Raw genomic sequence first — 24,103 nt, 5'->3', positions numbered from 1 at the left:
TCAGCCTAGTGAGCTAGGTTCCCGGGCAGCCGCTGACCATATGACAGCCTCAGGCAACTGATCCAAGCCTTGTTTTCTCATCTGTGAATGGGGCGCTGGGGAGAGCATGAGACAGTGTCTGCATGTCATTTCTGCAAGTGAGCATTTGCGTTTATATCTGGGCATTTTTTTAGGTAGGAGCCAGAGCTCTCTGCAAATTCTTAAAGTGTTTTTTAATTAATTTTTATTGGTGTATAGTTGATGTACAACGTTGTGTTAGTTTCACGAGTGCAGCAAAGTGGATTGGTTATCCATGTACACATATCCACTCTTTTTTAGATTCTTTTCACTTATAGGTCATTACAGAGTATTGAGTAGAGTTCCCTGTGCTATAAGTAGGTCCTTGCTGCTGCTGCTAAGTCACTTCAGTCGTGTCTGACTCTGTGTGACCCCATAGATGGCAGCCCACCAGGCTCCCCTGTCCCTGGGATTCTCCAGGCAAGAACACTGGAGTGGGTTGCCATTTCCTTCTTCAATGCATGAAAGTGAAAAATGAAAGTGAAGTCGCTCAGTCGTGTCCGACTCTTAGCAATCCCATGGACTGCAGCCTACCAGGCTCCTCCTTCCATGGGATTTTCCAGGCAAGAGTACTGGAGTGGGGTGCCATTGCCTTCTCCAAAGTAGGTCCTTACTAGTTAGCTATTTTACGTATAGTAGTATGTATATATTAATCCCAATCTACTGATTTTTTGTCACCACCCGCCCCCCGCCTTAAAGGGGGGGTTTTCACAAGAAAGAGGGTAAGACCTTTAGGAAATTGCACCAGCCTAACGGATTTAACAGCCTTCCATCCCACTTCCCAAACAGGTCCCTGCCTCCACACTCTGTAATCATTTCAGTCTCCCACTTAAAATTCTTTCGCAGCTCTCAACTGCGTGTGGCAAAGGTCAGCAACTTTTTTTTTCTGTGAAGGGCAAGGTAGTAAATATTTTTGTCTTTTCAGGCAGTGTGGTCTCTGCCACAGTTGCTCAGTTCCGCTCCAGTAGCATAAAATCAGTCATAGACAAGACATCAATGAATGGGCTTGGCTATGTTCCAATAAAACTTTATGAAAATAGGCAGAAGGTCAGATTTGACCTGAGGGCTATAGCTAACCAGCTCCTGGCCTCCTGGATAAATTCTCAACTATTTAGACCCTTGCCTTCCTCCCCCTTCCCCTCCAGTCCTATTTCTCACTGTCCCCATCTACCACCACCCTAACTCATGCGAGTTCTTCTCAGCACCCTCAATACACACCATGCCTTCTGTGTGCCAACCTCTTCTACAACACCTGTCACAGTGTAGGTTTACACTTGTTGGCGCATCTGCTTTCCCAGCTAGTATGTTTCCTCTTAAGGGTAGGGACTGTGGCATATTTCTATTTGGAATTTGTAACCTTGGCAAAAGATCTCTGTTCAGTAAATAACATGTAAATCTGCTCTCCAGTTGTCATTGCCATGCAACACATTGCCCCAGGACTTAGTGGTGAAAAACAACTGTTTCATTATGCTTGCAGATTTTGTGGGTCTAGAATCTGGACAGGGTACAATGGGATGGCTTGTCCTTGTCCTCGATGTCTGGGGTCCTAGTGGGACCTCAGATGGGTGACTCCAGCAGCAGTGGGCTCAAAGACCAACAGCCAGTGTGGCTTCTTCAGCCCCCTATCCAGTCCCTTGGCCAGCATGGCTGGAATGCTGGGCTTAGCTGGGACTGTTGACAGAGCACCAAACATCCTATCCAGCCTACAGGTCTCAGAGTGGTGGGACTTTTGACATAACAGGTGGCCTCCCCCAGAGCATGTGTTCCAAGAGAACCAGGTGGAAGCTGCTCGATCTTTTCCAAGATAGCCTGGGAAGCCACACTGCATCACTTGAGCTGCATTCTTCGGGTTACAAGCAGACCATAAATCCAGCCAGACAGAAAGGGAAGGGATTAGACCCTGCCTCCTGATGGAGAAGCGTAAGGTCATATTGTAGAAGAACGTTTGGGATGAGAGGTGCTCTCCAGGTGAGCTTTCTTCCATGCAGTCAGCCACACCCTGTCTGGATGGGTGAGTGAATGACTGAAGTCTGGCACAGAAGCTGGGGAGTCAATGGTGCCCCTGGTGGGGGAGCCCCCCTTTGTGTCCCCTCAGGAGGTCACAGGATTTGTGTTCTGTGCCTAAAGGGATTCCATACCAGGGCCTCCGGATAGCTATCTCACACCTCCCTGCTCTCACCCACAGGAGAAGCGAATCTATGATCTGAAAAAGAAAAATCAGGAACTAGAGAAATTCAAGTTTGTGCTCGACTACAAAATAAAGGAACTGAAGAAGCAAATTGAACCTCGAGAGAATGAGATCAAGGTGATGAAGGAACAGATTCAAGAGGTGAGAGGCCATCTGGACACCCTGGCCTTTGTCCCGACCATTCCTGGCTGGGGTGGGGGTTGGGGGGCTGAAAGCTAGCTCTCCTCACAGCCTCTCTCTGCTCCCAAGGTCCACACCAGCCTCCACTCTGCACAAAGTGAAAGTGAAGGCCTAAGGAGGGGTCCAGTGGTGCAGAAGCAAAATGCTTTGAGCTCTGGCTTCCCCCGGGCCCTTGGGTGGGATTTAACCTTGTTCCTCGCCCGCCTCCCCGCTGTGCCGGTGTTCTGGGCCCTCGAAGGGAAACTGCAGCCATTGAGGCTTCAGCCACCAGGGGGCGATGTCTACTCAGCCACCAGCTTGTCCTCCAGAAAGTACATCCCTCTGGATTCAACATTTTTTTCTCAGACTAAACATGTTGGCGGGAGCCCTACGTGAGGCGGCCGTGTTTGGACTTCATCTGATAAGGAGTAGGAAATCCTCAGAGGCTCTTGAGCAAGAGAATGGCAAAATGAAGTGTGTGTTCTGGGAAGCAAACAGGATGAAGGCAGACAAAAGAGAGGGCTCCTGAGAGTCCAGTGGGGTACAAGTGTTCCCCGTGGGCCCCCCTGCCTTTCCGTGTGGCGGTGTTTACCTGGAAGCCTGCCCATGCTGGGCAGAGAGCAGCTGACTGGGGTCCATGGTTGATCCACACCAAGGTGCTTCAGGTAGAACTCTGGATGCCTTCTAAGGCCTTCCCTTGGTAACCCCCGTATCCAAATCACTGATGCCTGTCTGATTGATCTCCAAATGATGTTTCAGATCCAACCCTCCTTGCCCTCTGCTGCTACCCACCACTCCAGTCCACACCTCCCTCCTCTCTCTTCTGGACTTGACCCCAGCCTCCAGTCTGTTCCCTACATCGACACCACAGCAAACTCCCAGTGGTATCCCATCCCACCTAGAATAAAATTCAAACTCTACCGAGGCCCCTGAGGCCCTGCATGATCCCACCTCTACCTGTCCCTCCAGCCATATCTCCAGGCTCCTTCTCCAGCTCTAGCCTGCAGGCTTTCTGACAGTTCCGAGGACAAGCCACGCTTTTCCCATCCTGGGACCTTTGCAAATCTGTTCCCCCTGCCCGGAAGGCTTTCAGAATGACGATCACCTCACTGGCTGCTTTGAGTTTTTCACATCTCAGCTCCTGTGTCACCTCTTCAAGGAGGCCTTCCCTGACCATCCTCTCCAAAACAGCCTCCTGCTCCCCCTCCATCTTCTCTAACTGTGCTGAGCAAAGCTAAGCGTAAAGGGTATAGGATGTACTGATAGCCGCATTAGAACTGGCTCCACAATAGCTATGGTGGAGAAAAGCAAAGCCTTTTCTCCAGGAGGCCCCAGAAAAGAGGCCAGATGGTGCGCTCGGTTCAGGGCTGATGCATCCAGAGAGGACTTGTCCTTGTGACGATGACTTTCTCCCTGGCCTCTGGGATAAGGAAGAGTGTTCCCAGCTGGCCACAGAGCAGCTTCCTGGTGGCCTCCTGCCATTCTTGGATGACCTCAGGGCCCAAGAATGGCAGCCTGAGCAGATAAGGAAGAGCAGGGGCCCCGCCTGCCTGGAAGGTCGATGTGCTGATGTGCCGCAGGCCCTAGACCATCACTGCCTCCCTTCTTGCCCCACTGCATCTGACATTTGTTAAGTGCATTTCAGGTTGGGGCATCTGACATTTATTAGGTGCATTTCAGGTTGGGTCAGCTGTCTTCCACTGCCACACACCTGAAAGATTATTCACTTTCCCTTCAGTACCTGGACCAACCGTGACTTTGATCCTCAGCAGGGAATATGCCCCCCTCACTTTGGGAATGAGTCAAACAGGACCCCTCCAGCCCCACCACAGGTGCCAGCCTCAGCCAGGGCTGCTATCTGAGCCCAGTTCCTTCCCCAGGGGCCCATGACCCAGGGGCTCCCATCTGGGGGTCAGACACCTTTGGTCCACTTGCTGCAGCCCTCCCTGGGAGTTCCTTTCCCTGCAAGAAGGAAGCTGCAAGTCTTCGGCGCCTTTGTAGAGCTGAGACCTCTCTGCGTGGAAGGAGAATACTACCCGCCGCCCCCCCCGCCCACTCTACCCCAGATGCTTTTCCAGCTTCTCTTTGATGAGTCATGACTATCTCCTTCCTAGGGCAGGAGTTTCCAGAACCTTATTTTCCTTCATACGTTTTTCTTTCTTCATCTAGTGCGGGGTTTCTTCTCCTCGGCACTATTTACACTCTGGGGTGGATAAGTCTTTGTTGTGGGGGAGAGGGCTATCCTGTGCCTTGTAGGATATTTAGCAGCTAGATGCCAGTAGCAACCTGCCCCTCGCCCTCCCCCAGTTGTGACACCAAAAATGTCTCTAGATGTTTTGCCACATGTACCCTGAGGAGGCACGATGCCTCTCCCTAGCGCCCCACCCCATTGAGAATCTCTGAACTGGATGAGTAACACATGACAAGTAGATGGAATTTCCCCAGCAGGAAAAGGACCCTTGTTCCCCTATACCAGCTAGTCTCCTGGCTGTCCAGCCAGTGACTCAAATTTAACATATTGCACAATTTTTCTGTGAACTAGATTTTTTTTTTCTCAGCGTGGTTTGAGGCTTTGCTCATATCACTTCCTTTCTAACCTAATCTGCCGTTGCTGACTTTAAGATTGTAGAGAAAGAGGCACAGCCAGCTACAGGCACTCAGATAGACCGTGGAGAAGCCCCTTTCTCTCTCTCTTTTTAAAAAGTATTATTTATTTAGCTATGTCGGGTCTCAGTTGCAGGGTGTAGGCTCAGCAGTTGTGGCATATGGGCTTAGTTGCCCTGAGGCATGTGGGATCTTAGTTCCTTGACTAGGGATTGAACTCCTGTCCCTTGCATGGCAGGGCAGCTTCTTAACCACTGGCCCCACCAAGGAAATGTCCCCTTTCACTCCTGTGGCGGCCATTTCCTCAGTCTGGGGCAGCAGCCTCTCGCCTGGGCCACAGTGGCAGCCTCCTGACTGGCTGTCTGGTTCCAGCCTTGCTGTCTCCATCAAGCCTTCTAAGGTGCACATCAGGTCAGGCCACACCTTGGGAGAGAGCTGTCAGCGGCTCCCTGAACTCTCAGGATAAAGGCCACGCTTCTGACCAGTTTAAACTTCTGGCCAGGATAGAGTCTGCGCTTCTCACTATTTGAGCCTCAGCCCTAGAGTCCTGGATGACCCAGCTCAGCTGACCTGTCCAGCCCCCTCTCCCCCTTCCTCACATGCACCCCCTCCAAGGTCCAAGGGTGGCTGAACCACTTGCAGCCTGCAGAGATGCACCAGACTCCTACGTTTCTGGTCCCTTCTGTGCACGGCCGTTCTCCCGCCTGACATTCTCCTTCCCGACTTTCCCTCTAAACCCTATTCCTCCTACAAAACCCGACTGAGCATCCCTTCCCTGCGGGCCACCCCCACCCCTCCACTGTGCACACACAGGGCTCTTTCTATCCTGACTGCAGAAGATGTTTATCCTGCTCCACCTGAACTTCTCATTGACTTCCCGCTAATCCCTCTAGACCCAGGGCTTCTTGAAGACAGAAACTGCCTCTCACTCAAGTCTGTATCCCCCATGCCTTTGACAGCCGGCCAGTCCTCTCTAACAGATACATTCTTTGGTTAGCTGTGCAAATAACCACACTTGCTGTGTGTCCTCTACCAGGCGGCTCCACAGAGCTCTGCAAACATTGCATGTTTATCTTATCATTCTTCTTCCAGAGGCAGATTGTTTCAGGCCCCCCTCCTTTCCCTCGCTTTCGCTCCCCCTTGCCCTTCTACATCTGCGATGCATTCATTCATTCACATGAATGTTTACCGAGTGCCACCTTTATGCCAGGCATTGGGTCAAAGGGCTCCTCTGTCCATACAAAATGCTTCCAGTAATTAGGCTGACATTCTCCTAAACGCTGCCCCTCCCTGTCCACGATGTGGCTACTTAGGGCTTGCTGGTACTTCAGAACATGACTGGGGAGCCTTGTAATCTGACCAGAGGGCCTGGGTTAGAGTAAAGGGGCTATTCCATCCAGTCATGAAAAAACCCAGTAAACTCCCCCAACCTCCCCCCTCAAAAAAGTAGTCAGCAAACCTCTCTAATAACAGGAATGCTAGTGTCCACCAGATTTGGCCTGTCAGTCAGACTGTACTCCTTTGCTTTTGGAAGGAATTAAATCCGTGACGCGCTCACCTACAGCTGGCCTCCTCCTAATTAGAAGGTCTGATTGTCACTCACAGGTCTTTGGTTAATAGCAACACAACAGCAAATAGTCTTTCAGAAGCACACAGATAGCTTCTTTTTCTTTTGAAAATAAGACACTCTGAGTTGTACTTTTCAAGAACTTTTCAACAGAATGATCAGGCAAAATTCCCTTCTCAGCCTCCTCTTTCCTGTTTGATGGCTTAGACTTGGGACGCCTACATGCTGGTCCCATCAAAACTTTCTGCTTTAGAGTCGGCCCTGCTGACGTGTGGCCCCAAAGAGTCAAGATTCACTCACGAAGCTTCACAGAGCAGCAAGGAAGGGGCTTGTCTGCAGAACCTTGCCTCAGGCTCCAGGTTCCAGTAGTCAGGAGTCATCCGTTTATAAGGAATTCAAGAAAAGAAGGTTGAAGTAACAGAGAAACTAAGGAGGGAAAGTTCATAGCCTGGCTATAGAAATACATGATCTGGGCTACCATAACAGCCAAGGGGGTCGGGAGCTTCAAGGATGGCCAGGAGTAAAAGGAAAGGTTTGTTCCAAAGGGGGAACTAGAAGGGAGGTGCCCTGATAGCAGGGGAAATACTCCCACTGGAAGACTTCAGTTCTCAGATTTAATTTTCATTCTCATACTTTCTTCGTGGAGGCACCATTGGTTTGTAATGTCATGTTAAGTTTCATGTTACAACACTCTATTTCTACTTCCGTATGCACGACAGCGTGTATAGTTGGTTCCCATCCATCAGCAGAGAGTTGCTCCGCTTGATTCATGTTGCCCGCTCTGCCCTTCCCCCTCTGGGAGCCACTACTCGGTTTTCTGTATCGTGTGCATGGTTTGTCCATTTACTTTGGTTTTTGCTTTTTTTCAATTGAAGTATAGTTAATTTACAATGTTCTATTCAAGTGTATACTTAAGTCATTCAGTGAGATATATATATATGTATACACACACACACATATATGGGTTTCCCTGGTAGTTCAGCTGGTAAAAAAAAATCCACCTGCAATGCAGGAAACCCTGGTTCAACTCCTAGGTCAGGAAGATCCCCTGGAGAAGGGATAGGCTACCCACTGCAGTATTCTTGTGCTTCCCTGGTGGCTCAGACGGTAAAGAATCTGCCTGCCATGTGGAAGACCTGGGTTCGATCCCTGGGTTGGGAAGATCCTCTGGAGAAGGGATAGTCTACCCACTTCAGTATTCTTGCCCGGAAAATCCCATGGGCAGTGAAGCCTGGTGGGCTACAGTCCATGGCGTCACAAAGAATTGGACATGACTGAGCTCCGCACAGTATAAGATACTGAGTATAATTGCCTGTGCTATACAATACACACTTGTTTACCTATTTTATATATAGTGGTGTTTATGTGTTAAGCCCAACCTCCTAGTTTATCCCCCCCCACCCTTAATATCCCCTCTGGTAACCATAAGTTTTTTAATGTCTGTGAGTCTATTTCTGTTTTATAAGTAAGTTCATTTGTATCATTTTTTTTTTTAGATTCCACATATAAATAATATCATACGGTATTTGTGTTTGACTTACTTCACTTAACATGATAATCTCTATGTCTATCCATATTGCTGCAAATGACATTATTTCATTCTTTTTTATGGCTCATATTGCGTTATATATATGTACCACATCTTCTTTATCCATTCATCTGTCAATAGACATTTAAGTTGCATCCATGTCTTTTATATTTCAAAGATGAATGAAATCATACAGTATTTGTCTTCCTCTGCCAGGCTTGTTTCACTTAGCATAATACCCGAAAGGTCCATCCATGTCATTGCAAATCTCAAATTTTCATTCTTTTTATGGCTGAATAGTATTCCATTGTGTGTATGTATATATATGTATGTATGTGTGTGTGTGTATATATATATAACATATATATATATATATCTTCTTTATCCATTCATCTGTTAATGGACACTTAGATTGCTTCCATATCTTGGCTATTATAAATAATGCTACAGTAAACATAGGGGTACATATCTTTTCTAATTACTGTTTTGGTATTTTTTGGATGAGCACCCAGAAGTAGGATAGCTGGGCCCTCTGTTAATACTTCTATTCTTAATTTTTTGTGGGATCTCCATACTGTTTTGCATAGCGGCTGCACCAATTTACATTCCAATGAATAGTGCACAAGAATTTTCTTTTCTCCACATCTTTGTTAATCCTTATAGTTTCTTGCCTTTTTGATAATAGGCATTCTAACAGGCATGAGGTGATATCTTATTGTGGTTTTGATTTGCATTTCCCTAACAACTAGTGATGTTGAACATCTTTTCCCATGCTCATTGCCCATCTGTATGTCTTCTATGGCTTACTTTCTTATTCCTGACTCTTTCCCCGCTGCTGTCTATAGATGGAAGCCGAACTGGAGCGTTTCCATAAGCAGAACACACAACTGGAGCTGAACATCATAGAACTGTGGCAGAAATTAAGAGCCACTGATCAGGAGATGCGCAGAGAGAGACAGAAGGTGTGAGAATTTTCAGAGTCTGGCAGCTCTTGGATGCAAGAACTGGCACCTGTCTGCAATGGGCAGCTGGCTTCCAAGAGACAGAGCCAGCCCATCGCTAAGTTACATTCCTATTTTAACTCGCATTCTTTACTTGCTCACAACCCTGCCCTACTTGAGGCTCGTGTAAATTTACGTGACTGAATCCATCTGAGACTATAAGATGACTTTGGGTAGAGCAGTCAAGGAGGCGGAAGACAGTGTTATGAGGATGCTTACAACACCAGCTTGTGTGGCCTGGGGAGGGGCATGCTCAGAGAGGTCCTCTGTAGCAGGTGGTTAAAGGCTTGACCACCAAAACAGTGCTGAGCTCAAAGGACCTCAGAGATAGCCTGTTCTGGTCTCTGTATGTAATAAACAAGGAAAGCAAGGTCAGAGAGATTATGAGATTAGAAACTTCACGCAGCACCCATAGCTATTTAGCACATAGAGGCCAGTCAGCGCTGGAAACCCAGTCTTCTGGTCCTGGGCCAGGACTTGGCTGCACCCCCACCCCCTGGTGGCTCAGACGGTAAAGCGTCTGCCTACAATGCAGGAGACCCACGTTCAGTCCCTGGGTCCGGAAGATCTGGAGAAGAAAATGGCAACCCACTCCAGTGTTCTTGCCTGGAAAATCCCATGGACGGTGGAACCTGGTAGGCTACAGTCCATGGGGTCACAAAGAGTCGGACACAACTGAGCAACTTCACTTTCACTTCACTTTCACCCCCTTGCACAGAGCACCTCATAGTGTTGGTAGAATCAGATTGAACTTTTCCATCTCCCACATCAAGGCTTGACTCTGGACTATATAATACTAGAAGCTGCAGAGCTCTCAACGTGAACTGACACAGATCCTGCCCTTTCCAAACGGAAAAGGTTGACAGGTGGTTTATGATGTGTGCATAATAATTAACCATGCAAGGTAGAAAGTTATGGAGCATGATTAAATGGGCTGTAGGGGCAAAGAGAGAGAAGAGGCTCTCTAGGTCAAGGGTAGGGGAAGATGGGTATCTGAGACAACATGGTGGAAGAGCCCAAATTTGCAGATGAACCATTCTGCCCAATTTTGTCATTATCTTCCCTACCCACTCATTCGTAGCAACCCTCAGGAAGGAGAAGCACTGGATGAGCTAACTAGGGGGCAAGAAAGCTCCAGCCTGGGATCCACACAAGGGAATCAATGTTCTCCATCCTGGCTCTGAAAGGAGTAGGTGACCAATGGTACCTCCTTTAGTCTTTTAAGGCCTGTGGTCCTGGAAGAAATCCAGAGCCAATAAAGAAATCCATGTGTGCAGCCTCTTAAGGATGCGAAACCTTTCAGGCCAGGGGCATGGGAGTTCAGTGCCTCCCCCGCGGGCCTGTGTGCCCCTCCTGGTCTCTGGACCCCATGTGGCCCCTGGCGGTCAGTGATGAGTCCCAGATGAGGTGTTTCTTGTCCCTTTAAGCAGCCACAAGGCTGCAGCCTCTGTCCCTGGAGAGTCCCTGCAGGGCCAGAAATAAATGCCTCTGCTCGCAGGAGCGGGACTTGGAGGCGCTGGTCAAACGGTTCAAGACGGACCTCCACAACTGCGTGGCCTACATCCAGGAGCCGCGGCAGCTGAAGGAGAAGGTCCGCGCTCTTTTTGAGAAGTACGTGCAGCGGGCAGATATGGTGAGCTCTGCTTCCCAGTCCCGCCTTCCCCTGTCCTCTGGGCTCTCTCCTCCCCCGTGGCTAACCCCTTCTGCCCTCTCAGGTGGAGATCGCGGGGCTGAACTCAGACCTGCAGCAGGAGTACGCCCGTCAGCGGGAACACCTGGAGAGGAACCTGGCCACTCTCAAGAAGAAGGTGGTCAAGGAGGGCGAGCTGCACCGCACAGATTACGTCCGCATCATGCAGGTACCCACACGTGCCCTCGGAGACCAAGCCATCAGAGACGAGAAGGTCTGCCCAGGGCCCCTCCGAGACCACTGTCCTCGGGGCTCCCCCAATGTCCAAGGGAGCCACCAGCTTTCTCCAAAGTTCCTGCTTTGACTCATCTCCTCTGACCTCCCAGAGCTCATCCCGGCAGTGACCATGGCTCAGAACCCCACCCAAGGAGGTTTTCTCAGCATTTCCATGCCCACTCCTGCCCTTCCAAGGCCCATTCATTTCTGCCCCATTTCACTTCACCATGCACCTGTTTTTTTTTTCCACCCCCTCATCTTCATGCAAAGCACTCCTGCACCCTGCCTCACTCCTCTCCTTGACCCTGGTTTCCTCTGGACCTGCGTCCACATGACTTTAGCTCTCCAAGTCACTCCCTCCATCTCCTCTTTTCTGTTTCCCACTCTTGTTTCACCTTACTCTGTTCTGCTGCTTTTTAGTCTGCTACCCGTACCATATGGTCCCTGCTGGCCAAGTCCTCTCCTGGGAGCATGCCTGTCTCCTCCCACCTCCTCTTGCTTTTCTGATGCATCGGGTCCCTACTGTTCTCTTGGGTCTGGAGCCAAACACACCCAGCCTATGGGTTGTCCTCCGCCTGATTTAATGAGGCCTCCCAGGACCCTTCCTCGGGCTATTCGGAGAGCCTAACCCCATTACTACTGCTTCCATTCAAGTGCACTTTCAGGACTGCCAGGCAGGATTCTGCCGCCAATTTCTATCTGGGTATCAGTATCATCTGAGGCAGTTAATGTGAATTAATAGTAAGAGAAAACATCCGAATTACATTTATAAGGCACATATCTTTTACCGTTTGTATTTCTTTAATGCTATAATTTAAATACCGGAATGGGGATGAGCTACAGTTGGACTGAAACAAATTAGTTCCGAACACAGCTGGGAAGAGCACAGTGCAGTCTAGGCCAGACCCAGGCGTGGTGGGCCTCATGCCACTTTCCAACCAGCCCCTGCTTAAAAGCAGCCCACAGCCCAGCTCCTGAGTCCTGAAAGCAGCCAGAGGCCCAGAGATGGCAGTGGATCCAATGGATGGGACTCTTCGCAGCAGCTGATACACAGAGCCACTGCTAGGGGTCTTGAGTGTTCCCAAGCCTGGAGAGCCCCCATGGGTGCTGCATGCAGCATGCAGGGCAGGGGAACCAGGGGGACTGCAGGAGAGGTGGTCAGCCAGTGACACTGCTGACCTCTCATCTGTGACTCACCACCAGAGCACAGACCTAAGGGGTCCTCCAGGGGCTGGGTTCCTCACTCTCTGCCAACCGGGCCCCCAAAGCAAGTGTCAATCCTAGGAGAAGAAGGAAAAGGAAAGAGAGCGGAGACCACAGGATAGACAAGAGTTCGAGCGTCAGCAGGAGGCTGCCCGGGGCTGGCAGAAGGTCCCCCTTTGGCTCCCCCGTCCCCCAGGGACTGCCTGCCCACTCCTGCTGAGCCAGGGTGAGAGTCGGGGGAGCAGGAGCAGAGGGAACCCAAGCAGAGAACCCTGATGGCAGGCAGAAGAAGCCGTCAACAAGGAGCTCCCCTGAGAGTGTTTGCTGCAGCAGCATTGTAAACCTGTGTGCTGCAGAGCCCTGCAGATGCATAGAAGTGCCGCAGACAACCGCAGGGGGCAAGGGGGGATCAGGGCGCAGGGCTCTGAGGCCCCACCATCCCCTCAACCAGGAAGATGCCTTGCTTACTTCAGTGGGCTCTGTGTAAGATTTTGTTTGAAAGACGTAAAAAAAACTTTCAAAACCTCTATTCTAGATGATAAAAATTGTTTCCTTCTTTGATCTTAAGGGCCAGGCAAGGTGTTGGGGCGACGAAGCATAGCCTTGTCTCAGTTCAGAACCGGTTTATCCTCCTGCTAGCCACTCTTGCTGGCAGGTTCGGGGGAGGGGAGATGACTCTTCAAATTCTCCAGGAGCCACCTTCCTATCTGTACAAAGAGGAGAAGATGCCAACCTCAGCCAGTGACTGCGAGGATTGAATGAGCTAACTAATGTAAAGCATCAGGCACTGGCCCTGTGCAGAACAGGGGTTCTAAAAATGCAGTTTTCCTTCCCTTCTCCTGAGCAAAAGACTTACTCAAAAACCAAGGCAAAATCCAATAGGAGAGCCTAGAAGTCCATCACAGCATGAACTGGGGGTACCAGTGAGCTGGGGACATAGGAGACAGCATGATGCAGCCAATTCCAGGCCTCCCAGCTGGTGACCTGGGGCACCCACTGCCTTGATACGTGTTTGTAAGGAACTGAGTCTACAGGAACCAAGGCCCTGACACTTAAGTCTCAAAGGGCCGAGGAAGGCTGGGGCAGACATGGCATCTGAGAGAAACTTGTTAGAAGACACAGAAAATGAAGTCAGTGTTTCATTTGTATGTTCAGACAGGAGCACTTGTCACTCATTCTCATGCATGCTTGCAGATATGAAAATAGGATTTGCAATAGAATACAAATATCTAGGACACATACTTTATTCATTCAGGACACATATTTTGTGGGCTTCTCACATGCCAAGCTACAGGCTGACCATGGAGGATTCCCAGATGAATGTGAAGACTTGCCTGCTCTCATGGGGCTCACCTAGGGAAGTGGAGCCAGACACAAGTAATTACTGCTCCACACCAGGCATGTAGTCCGGCCAACTCACTGGAGAGGTGGGCTTCAGCTAGGGGGCGTGGCATTTGAGCTAGGCCTTGAACGGTGAGTAGAGGGGGTAAAGGAGCAATTGAACCTTTTAGGCCAAGGATACAACCTGAGAACAGTCAGAGAAGATTGAGACCTTTGGGGTGTTTGGAGACCCCGGAATCCTCTGACCTAACTTTATAGCAGAGCATGGGGGCAAGGAGAAAGGGCCTGCTGGAATGGTAGGTAGCTTAGGGTCACGTTGAAGGGGCTTTTTGTGTCACACCAAGAAGCATGCAGTTTATCTTATAAGCTGGTGCCACCCAAGTTTTCTTAAGTAGGTAGGGGTGTTATCTGTTCTGGAAATGTTACCTCTATGGGCAGAAGGGAAAGACCGGTGGGGAAAGGCAGGTGGCAAGAAAACCCTTTAGAAGATGACTCTCATGTTAAAGAGAGATGCCAGGCCTTGGGAGGGAAGGTTGTGATGTCAGAAGACATTTCAGAGTAGAGATGATGAGTAGAAGTGTCAGGTTGGATGTGAGAGGAAGACTGAAAGAGAAACAGAGAAATGGTTCACTTGTGCATTTAGGCAAGTGGCGACCCCACCAGCTGTGGGCTCGGGAAGGACACCACTGGATGCAGGGCTCCCAAGTTTCTAGAATAAATCGTTGCCTGCTTTTTGCACACTAACCAGACACTGCTGTATTCTTAAAGATGTCAACCCAAAGTAGGCCAGTAGGGGGTGCTCTAGGCATTTCCTCTCCATGCCCTTCTTCCTGGGAGTCTGAAGTTCAATGTCATTCCCATCTGGAGCTTTCTGGCATTGTCCTCAACCGAAGGCAGTCCTGGACAGCTTGGCGTAGCCTCTTTGTTCAGAAGGCTTTCTATCTCTACAGACCTTGGCATCCCTGAGCGTGTCTCTTTCACATACCCCAAGTCCTGGTGCTCAGCGGATCAAGGTCAGATTTTTCCCTGCCAGAGGAGCTGTTGGGCGTGGGGCGGGGGGTAGCTCTGAAGGATTAGAGTTCTTGTAGACCATCCTGACCAAGGAGGGATCCAGAACAGAAGTCTCAGCAAATCTGTTGCATTCACATTTTAATTTCACAAAACTACTCAAGGCATATACAGTTGACCTCAGTGTGACCTCTGGACTCCCCAGAACACAGGCCACCCCAGAAAGCCCTCTGGTACTACTTTGTACTAAGGCAGCCCCACTTGTACTTCTCCAAACTTCCTTGGCCATCATCCTATGTGAGGTGTGGATGGAGGTGATGTACATCAGTGGTGAGAGAGCAGAGCCTGGGAGGTGCCTGTGGGCAGACACAACCAGATCTGAATCCCAGCTCTGCCCTCCATGCACAGCCTTGGATTCTTCTTCTGAAACTGAATCTCATTACAGCTTCCTCATAAGGTGGTTGTATAGATCAATGATGTCGTGTATGCAAAGTATCTGATACGGTGCAGGAATCTAGTCAGCTGTGATGTTATTATCTTATTGTTATCATCATCAAGGGCTTCCCTGATAGCTCAGTTGGCAAAGAATCCCCCTGCAATGCAGGAGACCCCAGTTCCATTCCTGGGTCGGGAAGATCCACTGGAAAAGGGATATGCTCCCACTCCAGTATTCTTGGGCTTCCCTCGTGGCTCAGCTGGTAAAGAATTGGGTGGCTCAGTGCTTGCTCCCTCTTAGCTCTGGGCCTGAAACACTCTTCCCTGCCCCCTGCCTCCACAGGGAGGCTTCCTTACACTGGTGACCCCCTACTCACTCTTTCAGGGCATCTCTCTACCTTGGATCCATGCTGGACCCCCACGTCTGGCATAATAAGCACCTAATAGGCTTCCCATTTTTATGAATGAATGAACAGAGTGGAGGAATCGGGTTGTGCTGAGTCCTGGGCCTCAGTGATGCTCTAGTGAGGACTGAGCCATGTTCTAGAGACCCATCTAAGAGGCCAGTCTCATAGAGGTGTCCAGGGCTGGCAGTAGGGTCAGAAATGCGTAAATCAAAAGGTTGCAGCCAGAGATCCCAGTCATGGCGACACGGTTGTCAGGGTGGAGGGAATGGCAGGGGCTCCACGTGGGGCCACCACAGTGGCAGAGGAGAGATGCTGAGAGCTGGTGATGAATGAACAAGAAATTCAGTTCAGACACAAAGTCGACAGGGTTGAGTGACAAGATGAATAGAGATTGCCTGGGAAGAAGTACCTTAAAATGTTTCTGAAGAGAACTGGGGAAATGGCACTTTTAGTCTCTGATCTTTATTCTGATAACTATTCCTTTATTGAATGAGGCAGAGGAAGTGAAACTAAGTGACATCAATTAAGAGGAGGTGTGGAGAGAGCCCCTGAGCGGGCTGGCGTCTCCAGGGGCTCCCTGGGGCTCTCTGAAGACTCCTTTCTATCTGGTCTCCCCTGACTTTACCCCCTGATTTGTAATTTCCTCATTAGGAACATTCATCTTATTCAACTTGGCATCTTGCATTAGTTATTCATTTGCTCATCCCTTCCACAAATATTTATTAAGAACCTCTTATGGGTCAGGCAGAGTCCAAGATCTTAGAATCCAGTGAATACATATTTAATTCATTATGTCATGATATAAAGTCAGCAGGGAGGAAACCGATCATCTGGGAAGAAAATGTGGGCTGTGCATCTCCAAGATTTGGGCTGTTTAAAGGGGTTAAAAATGAGGAGAAAACCTGCTGACTTTATCAAAAAATAGGCACAAAGCTGAGCCTGAGAGAACAAAGGAGTGGCAATAATTGGGCATTTCATCCAAGAGGGAGAACATTTTTTTTTTTAATGAGGAATAGTGAAATTAAGTGATATACTATAACTCTGAAGGCAGATCTGACCTGCTTAGATGAAGAGGCACTGGAGGGAGGGCCTGCCAGGGTGTCTGCAATTCACATCCTCATAACAGAGAAGGCTTATCCCACTGGCTGGGAGCAGCGCTCAGGATCACCCTGTCCTCTGGGCTCAGACTCCCCACTGGCCCCTCTGAAGATGGAGTCCCAAGCTGAAGCACAGCGTGTTTCCGAAACTGGTCCGTCTTAGGTAGATTTGGCCAGTATTTGCTGTGTCCGTTCAGTTCCTAGGAATCCATCCTGGTCATTCAGGCAGGGCTAAGTGCCTTTGCTGTGTCCTACTCCTCCATCCCAGTAAGGTGGCCACCTCACTGAAGTGTGCCCAGACCCCTCACTAAACCCTAAGCTCTTCAAGTAATGAATGGAAAAAAGCAAAGTGTAGTACAGCGCTGAAGACCTCTGAGCTCCGGGGCCGAGCTGGGTCAGAATCCTGGCTCTGCTACACGTTATCTGTATAATGTGGGTAAGTTATATCACCTCTCTCTGCCTCGGTTTTCTCGGCATTCTGTGATTGTAACAGAATCTATGCGTAGGGTTACTAGGAAACTTCAGTGCATTAAGTCCATGAAAAGCCTTGTTGTCGCTACTGATGGGAAGAGCCTGGATGGATAGGAATGGTGCATACTGTCTGTATCTTACATTGCCAGAGTCCACCTGAAGGTGAGTCAGCTGATACCTCAAGAGACCAATCCATGAGCCAGAATAAAGACTCATGCCACCAGAGGAACCAGAAATGTAATCTGGATCCAGGACCAAGCCTGACCTTCCCCACACCCTCAGCCCCAGGTCAGGGGAGGCCCTGTGCCCGCTGGTCACTTGTCCATCTACACTCACTCTCTCCTCCTCCTTTTCTATAGGAAAATGTCTCCCTGATCAAGGAGATTAATGAGCTCCGCAGAGAGCTGAAGTTCACCCGCTCCCAAGTCTATGACCTTGAAGCAGCTCTGAAACTGACAAAGAAAATTCAACCAGAGGTTTCAGAGACAGGTAATGTCACCAGTGGCCAAGAAAGATAGGCACTGGGATCCAGGGGCCAGAGGCAGCCACGGACAGGTCTCCTCTTGGCTTCCAAAGCTGCCTCTCCCAAGCTTCCTCCTGCATCAGGTCACACCCACCCCACGGCCTCCTGGGCACCTCTGCATGCCACACGCCCATTCCCCAAAGGCTTTGTGAGGACCCTACCGCATTCAAACACTCACAAATCCAAAATCCTTGGGGTTAGCTAAGGTTTCAGAATTCAGGATCGTTCAGATCTTAGGAAGAACGTACTATATATACTATACATTACATAACATCCCTAGAGGAGTCTGGGGCAGTGCCCTGAAATCAAACATATTAGTCTTTCTGTAGTGAAACATATGAATATTCACACTAAAGTTCATGAATCTGAAATGCTTTCCATTTTTAAAGTTTTTAGCATTTTACATTTGTGGGTAAAGGATTGTGGATCTGTACAAAGAAAATAAAGGCAAAAAGAAGGACCAGAAACTAAAGGGAGAGTGGGAAGAATGACCCTAGAAATGTTAAACAAGTTAGTTATTGCAGTTATAAAGTTCCTCTGAATTTCTGATAGCTAAGACAAAAAGGGAAAAAATATAATAGTTTATATAGCTCTCGTATGGAGAAAGGACCTTTTTTCTGGAGAAGCAAACCTTACTCTGGTACTAAATTCTATGAGAAACTTAATACATGGAGCCTTATGTATTATATATAATACATAAGCCTTATAATATATATAAAATTGTGTGTGCATGCTAAGTCACTTCAGTTGTGTCTGACTCTTTGTGAGCCTATGGACTGTGTAGCCTGCCGGGCTCCTCTGTCCATGGGATTCTCCAGGCAAAAATACTGGAGTGGGTTGCCATGCCCTCTTCTGGGGGATCTTCCCTACCCAGGGATTGAACCTACATCTCCCACAGCTCTTGGATTGCAGGCAGATTCTCTACCCCTGAGGCACCAGGGAAGCCCATATGTATGATCATATATATAGACTTGTCTCACATGCCATTTTTGTTCGAGTTGAAGAGAAGTTGAGAAACTCAACTCTGTGAGTAGTACCAGAACAGTATCAGCTCTAAAGAACTGACATGAGAGTACCACATGTGTTAACACGGCCGAGAACCTGACTTCTTAGAGGTGAACCCATCTTCAGTTAGAAGTGACGCGTAGATGCGTCTGTGAATAATTGCAAAACTTCTTTTAAAAAAATATTTCAAATATGCCCAAGCAGTGTAGCAAATAACCGCTTGAGACCTCCTCAGGACACTGTACAATATAGCCAGGTTCTTCTTACTGCTGCTGGTTGGCCAAAAAGTTTTTTGGGGGTTTTTCTATAAGCACTTCAGAAAACTCTTAACAAAACTTTGTCCAGCCCAATACAATGGAAACTGTCAGACACAGACAGAAATTAAGAGAAAAGTCTAATGAATTTCCACAGATCCATTCCGCCAACTCGAACAAGTGTCACCTCCTATCACTCTTGCTTCCTTGGTATCTCCAGCCCCTCCCCCAACCCAGTTATTTCCTCCCTTATCCACAGTAGGTTATTCTGAAGCAAACCAAACATCATGTCACTTGTTTCATAGAGCTTTACTCAAGGGAGATTTCATCTCTGATAGTTGAAGACAGGTATTACCAGTTGTCTGCCTTGAAATGAAGAAGGCTGGCTTCTGATTTGGAACATGGTGCCACCAAAACAAGTTAGCCCCAAATACACATTCCCAAGTTGTTTAAAATTAACCAGTTCATTTATTAACAGTTTTAAACTAGGCAAAGGCAAGTGATGCTGGCCCAAGAAGGTGGATAGGCTGAGAGGCCTTGGTGTGCTATACCTTCCCAGAGTTGCTACTCTCCCCAGGGCTCCAGGGCTTGACTGAGGAAATGGTTACCAGGAACACTGAGTAACACAGGGAGGATAAAAGGTCAAGAGTCTAGAAGAAATCAAGAGCCTAGAAAGATCAAGAACCTAGAAACCACAGCAAAAGACAAGACAGAAGGAGCAAAGGCAGAAAGAGAAGGAGCCAGACTTCCCCTAGAAAGGTTGAATGCTGAATGCTGGCCTCATCAGACCAACTAGAGGTCCAAGGCAAGGCTGCCCACTGGCCATTGCTGACCACTTCCTCTTTGGTTGGCTATCTCTCTCTTCTTTGGCCATCATCATCTGTTCTTTTCTTTTTCCTCCAGGGAAGGGGTCTGCAGTGGATAGGAAAGAGACCCCTCTCCCACTGAGAGAGAAACTTGACTGTGGTACGGGAGCTGGAGACATAGTTTCTCAGTGTAGAAGGTGGCAAAGTCATTCATTAAGGGCAGAGGAGAGGGTGGATTTGACAGTTTCTTGGATATGATGCCAAAAGCACAGGCAACAAAAGAAAAAAATATAATAAACGAGACTGTCAAAATTTAAAACTTCTGGGCATCAGAGGACACAATCAACAGAGTGAATAGGCAACCTATGGCATGAGAGAAGATATTTACAAATCATAAGTCTAATAATATATGTCCAGAATATATAAAGAACTCCTACAACTCAAAAAAAAAAAAAAGAAAGAAAAACCACCTGACTGAAGAATGGGCAAAGGACTTAAACAATTTTTTCCCAAAGAAGAAACACAGATGGCCAACAAGCACATGAAAAATGCTCAGTATTACTAACAATTAGGGAAATGAAATCAAAGCCACAGTGAGACGCTGCCTCACACGCATTTGGATGGTTACTATCAACCAGGCCAAACCAAACCAAAAAGAACAAAAACAAACAAACAAACAAACAACAACCCCGGAAAAGACTAAGTGTTGACAACGGTCTAGAGAAACTGAAACACTGGTGTCCTGTTCATCTGAACATAAAGCAGTACAGCCACCATGGAAAATAATAAGGTGTTTTCCTCAGAAAATTAAAAATAGAACTACCATATGAACCAGAAATTGCACTTCTGGGTTTATACCCAAAAGAAGTAAAAGCAGGGTCTCAAAGAGATATTTGTATGCTCATGTTCACAGCGGTGTTATTCACTTCCAAAAGGTGGAAGCAGCCCAAATTTCCATCAACAATGAGTGGATAAATAAAATGTGCATGCATGCTAAGTCACTTCAGTCGTGTCCGACTCACTGCAACCCTTTGGACTATAGCCCACCAGGCTCCTCTGTCCATGGGACTCTCCAGGCAAAAATACTTGAGTGGGTTGCCATGCCCTCCTCCAGGGGATCTTTCCAACCCAGGGATCAAACCCAAGTCTCCTGCGGCTCCTACACGGCAGGCAGATTTTTTACTGCTGAGCCACCAGGGAAGCCCTAAACTGTGGTATAGAATGCAATGAACTATCATTCAGCCTTAAAAGGGAAGGAAATTCTGACATGTAACGTAGATGAACCTGAGGACATTATGCTAAGCCAGACACTAAAGAACAAATACCGTATGATTCCACTGATCTGAGGCACCTAGGGTCATCAGACTCATAAAGACAGAAAGCAGAATGGTGGCTGCTGAGGTTGCAGGCAAGGAAGCCGCGGAGCTGTATAATGGGTATGAGGTTTGAGTTTTTCAAGATGAAAAGAATTTTGGAGACTGATTGCACAACAGTGTGGATTTACTTAACACTACTAAAAAGTACACTTAAAAATGGTTAAGAGAGTAAATGTGATGTTGTATAGACTTTATCACAATTTTGTTTCTAAGTGGGAGAAAGGAGTTGGAGTAGGGATTGAAGTTCCTAAGTGCCACTGTGGGGTATGAGAGTTTGCTGATGTACATAAAGTCCGTCTTTTGGAAACCAAGAATTCGACTCTCACGTGTTACTTTTTCTGGTAGTGTGCAGCAGGCCAGATGTGAAATTGGAAACCCTGGATGGTCGGGTTATCTCGGGTTTGGGCTAGGCAGGGTGCCTGGGGGCAGAGCAACAGGGCATCTAGAATACCAAAGTTGCTGTCATGATGATAGAAGAAATTCACCATGGGTCTAACTGGACAGAAAAGGGAGTGAATCTAAGAGGAGCCCATTTGGTGGGTAAAACATGGAGTTGTCCAAGAAGATGAAGTCTCAATTCAGCCAAAGAAGAGGTGAATGGAGCACTGGAGTGAAACACCCTGGACGTGACGAGGGAAGGGAAGGTGCAGAGCTGGTGGGCAGGCCAAGCACGTCAATGCAGAGAGTTGGATCTTATGAGGCCAGGCAGTGGAATGAGCCGTGGGCACCAGCATTGCCCAGGAGGAGGGCTGAGAGTCTCAGGGGACATCCTCAGGGAACATGCGTGAGTGACCACAGCCGGAAGCGTCTCCAGGAGCAGGTTTACGTGAGGACAGGCAGCCTGGAGGCCAAGCTGCATCAACAGGGAGAGCGGCACCCTCTCTCTGTGGGGGTGTGGGGGTGTGGGGGATGAACAGCGCGCATGGAGGGGCCTCGGGGGCAGACAGACTAGGGGGATCAGAAGACAGGCCGGGCTGAGGTCAGGTTCTGCATTTGCCTTCTCACTCCAAAGCGTGTCTTTTCACTTCTCCACTGCTAGACGGCGAAACAGCGCCTCTCTTTATTCCTAGCATCTGGGATGGAGTGTCTACCCCATAGTAGGTGCTCCATGAACGTGTACAGGGGTGGGGGTAGGGGCTGGTGGGGGAAGGAAGGATAAGCCGCTTTCAAAAACCTTTGCAGCAGTCCGGGAACAGATCTCCCAAGCCTAACCCTGCCCTGTCCCCTGCAGTGTCCAGCGAGGACCTGCCCAGTGTCCCTCCCACCATGAGGTTGAATGTGCAGGAGGAAACTGGGAGAATCATCGAGATGCAGCGCCTGGAGATCCAGCGCCTGAGAGACCAGATCCAAGAGCAAGAGCAGGTCCCCGGCTTCCACCCCCTGGCTGGGGTGCAGCTGCCATCCCTCAGCGTAGAAGCGGATTCAAAGGCCCAGACCAAGTGACACCCTCTGATGAGACATCTCCAGCCTCTCCGGAAGGTGCACCATGCTCCAGTCCTGGACTGTCTCTGGGCTGCAACCCAGACCACACAAGCCTCTCCCCCAGGCGCGGGGGAACATGGGACACAGGCAGAATAAAGGTGTTGGCCCGCAACCACATCCAACTCTCCGCTTAGCCACGGAGCCGGGGAGAGGGGAAGGGAAAGAAGAACCCTGAGGCCCAGGTGGCTTCTGCTCACCCAAAGCCACCGCTGGCAACCCCTGTCTGGACACCCGGCTGCCCGCCCCTGCAGAGATCCCATGCCCCTGCCCGCACCGGGCCTCAAGGGCAGGACTGACTGTCACTTCTGACCTTTTTCCTCTGCCAGCTGTGTCAGCCTCAGACAAACCTTCCTACGTTTTCTTCTCACTTATGAAACCTAGGGAGGTTTTCTGAGGATTTTCACTTCTCTGTGAAAGTGAGGGTACCATCAAGAACACGGCACAGTTGGTAGCGTTCCCCAATGTCTTCCATCACCTGTGGACCCCGGTGGTAGGACTATGCTCAGAGCTCTGCCCTTCCTTCTGTTACCCTCCATGCCTCTCTGCACTTGTCATCCTCAGTCTGCAGGCCCTGCCCCACTCCTCCATTTCTGGGGGGTGCCTTTTCCCCACGACCCCTGTACTGGCTGGCCCAGCCACACGCACCAGGAAAGGTGGGGTTTTTTTTTTTTTTTGAAAGGTGGGTTTTTATGCACTAAGAACCCAGATGTCCTGTCTTCTCCCACCTGCAGAGGTCAGACACCCTTCTAATACCCAAATAACAAATATTAAGCCCCCAGCCTCTGCTGGCCCCACTGGTTGTCTTAAACCTGGCATTTCCAAGGCGTCTCCCCATCTTTCCCAATCTGCTTTACCCCAACTCTGGGCACTGCTCTTGAGTTAGTTTTCTAAGTAAGAGCTGAGACAGAGCTGTCAAGCTTGCCGAGGCTCTCCCGAAGGCTGAGAACAACAAAAAGAGATGCAGAGCAGAGTCTACATGGATCTCTCTCTCTCCTGAGCAATTCCCCACCCCCACCCCCAGCCCACGCCCTTTTGCAGGGGCCAGCTTATTCCCTCCAGACCAGGGTTCACCCAACGTCCCCTGCCCACAGGGAGACCAGGCCCAGAACATTATCATGCCGAGTAGATGGACTCTTCTGGGAACTCGGACTTCTCCATCCCAAACTAGCTTTACACTCTGCAGAAGAAACTGACTCAGCATGAGGTTGGGGAGGTCAGCAGGGCCAGATGGTGTGGGATCATGAAGGCACGTGACAGGTAGGGAACCGTCCAGAGGCCACCACTGAGCCACTGAGATTCACTCCCCGCTGCGTCCCAAGCTCTTGCCAAGTAGGCCTCCTTTCAGTTCCTTGCCAAATTCTTTCTTGCCCCTGGGTCTTTCCACATACTGTTTGCTCTGCCTGACATAGTCTCACCTCCACCCCTCACTCAGTGAACCTCTCCTCATCTATCAGATCATAGCTGAAATGCACCACCTTAGAAAGACCTTCCCTGACCCCTTCTTCCCCCACTTCATCGTCTTCCCTCCTAGTGAAAGTGAAAACAGTGTTAGTTGCTCAGCAGTGTCCTCTTCCAATGTGTCCTCTTTGCGACCCCTTGGACTATAGCCTGCCAGGCTGCTCTGTCCATGGAATTCTCCAGGCAAGAATACTGGAGTGCGTTGCCATTCCCTTCTCCAGGGGATC

General features: G+C 49.1%; 1 protein-coding gene across 1 annotated transcript in view; it reads left to right on the top strand.

The window, feature by feature from the left end:
- Positions 1–22,524, top strand: part of CFAP57 (cilia and flagella associated protein 57) — a 66,912-nt gene extending 44,388 nt beyond the window's left edge. The window contains exons 17-22 of the mRNA XM_043878335.1: positions 2,243–2,386; positions 8,949–9,065; positions 10,603–10,737; positions 10,820–10,963; positions 17,332–17,461; positions 22,168–22,524. Coding sequence (XP_043734270.1) covers positions 2,243–2,386; positions 8,949–9,065; positions 10,603–10,737; positions 10,820–10,963; positions 17,332–17,461; positions 22,168–22,379 — 882 coding nt within the window. The 3' untranslated portion in view covers positions 22,380–22,524. The remainder of the gene's footprint in view (positions 1–2,242; positions 2,387–8,948; positions 9,066–10,602; positions 10,738–10,819; positions 10,964–17,331; positions 17,462–22,167) is intronic.
- Positions 22,525–24,103: the final 1,579 nt, after the last annotated feature.

This window comes from Cervus elaphus, chromosome 20, assembly GCF_910594005.1.
Source record: "Cervus elaphus chromosome 20, mCerEla1.1, whole genome shotgun sequence".
Taxonomy (NCBI): Eukaryota; Metazoa; Chordata; class Mammalia; order Artiodactyla; family Cervidae; genus Cervus; species Cervus elaphus.
Note: the sequence above shows the minus strand (reverse complement) of the source record. Positions and strands in the feature narration are given on the sequence as shown.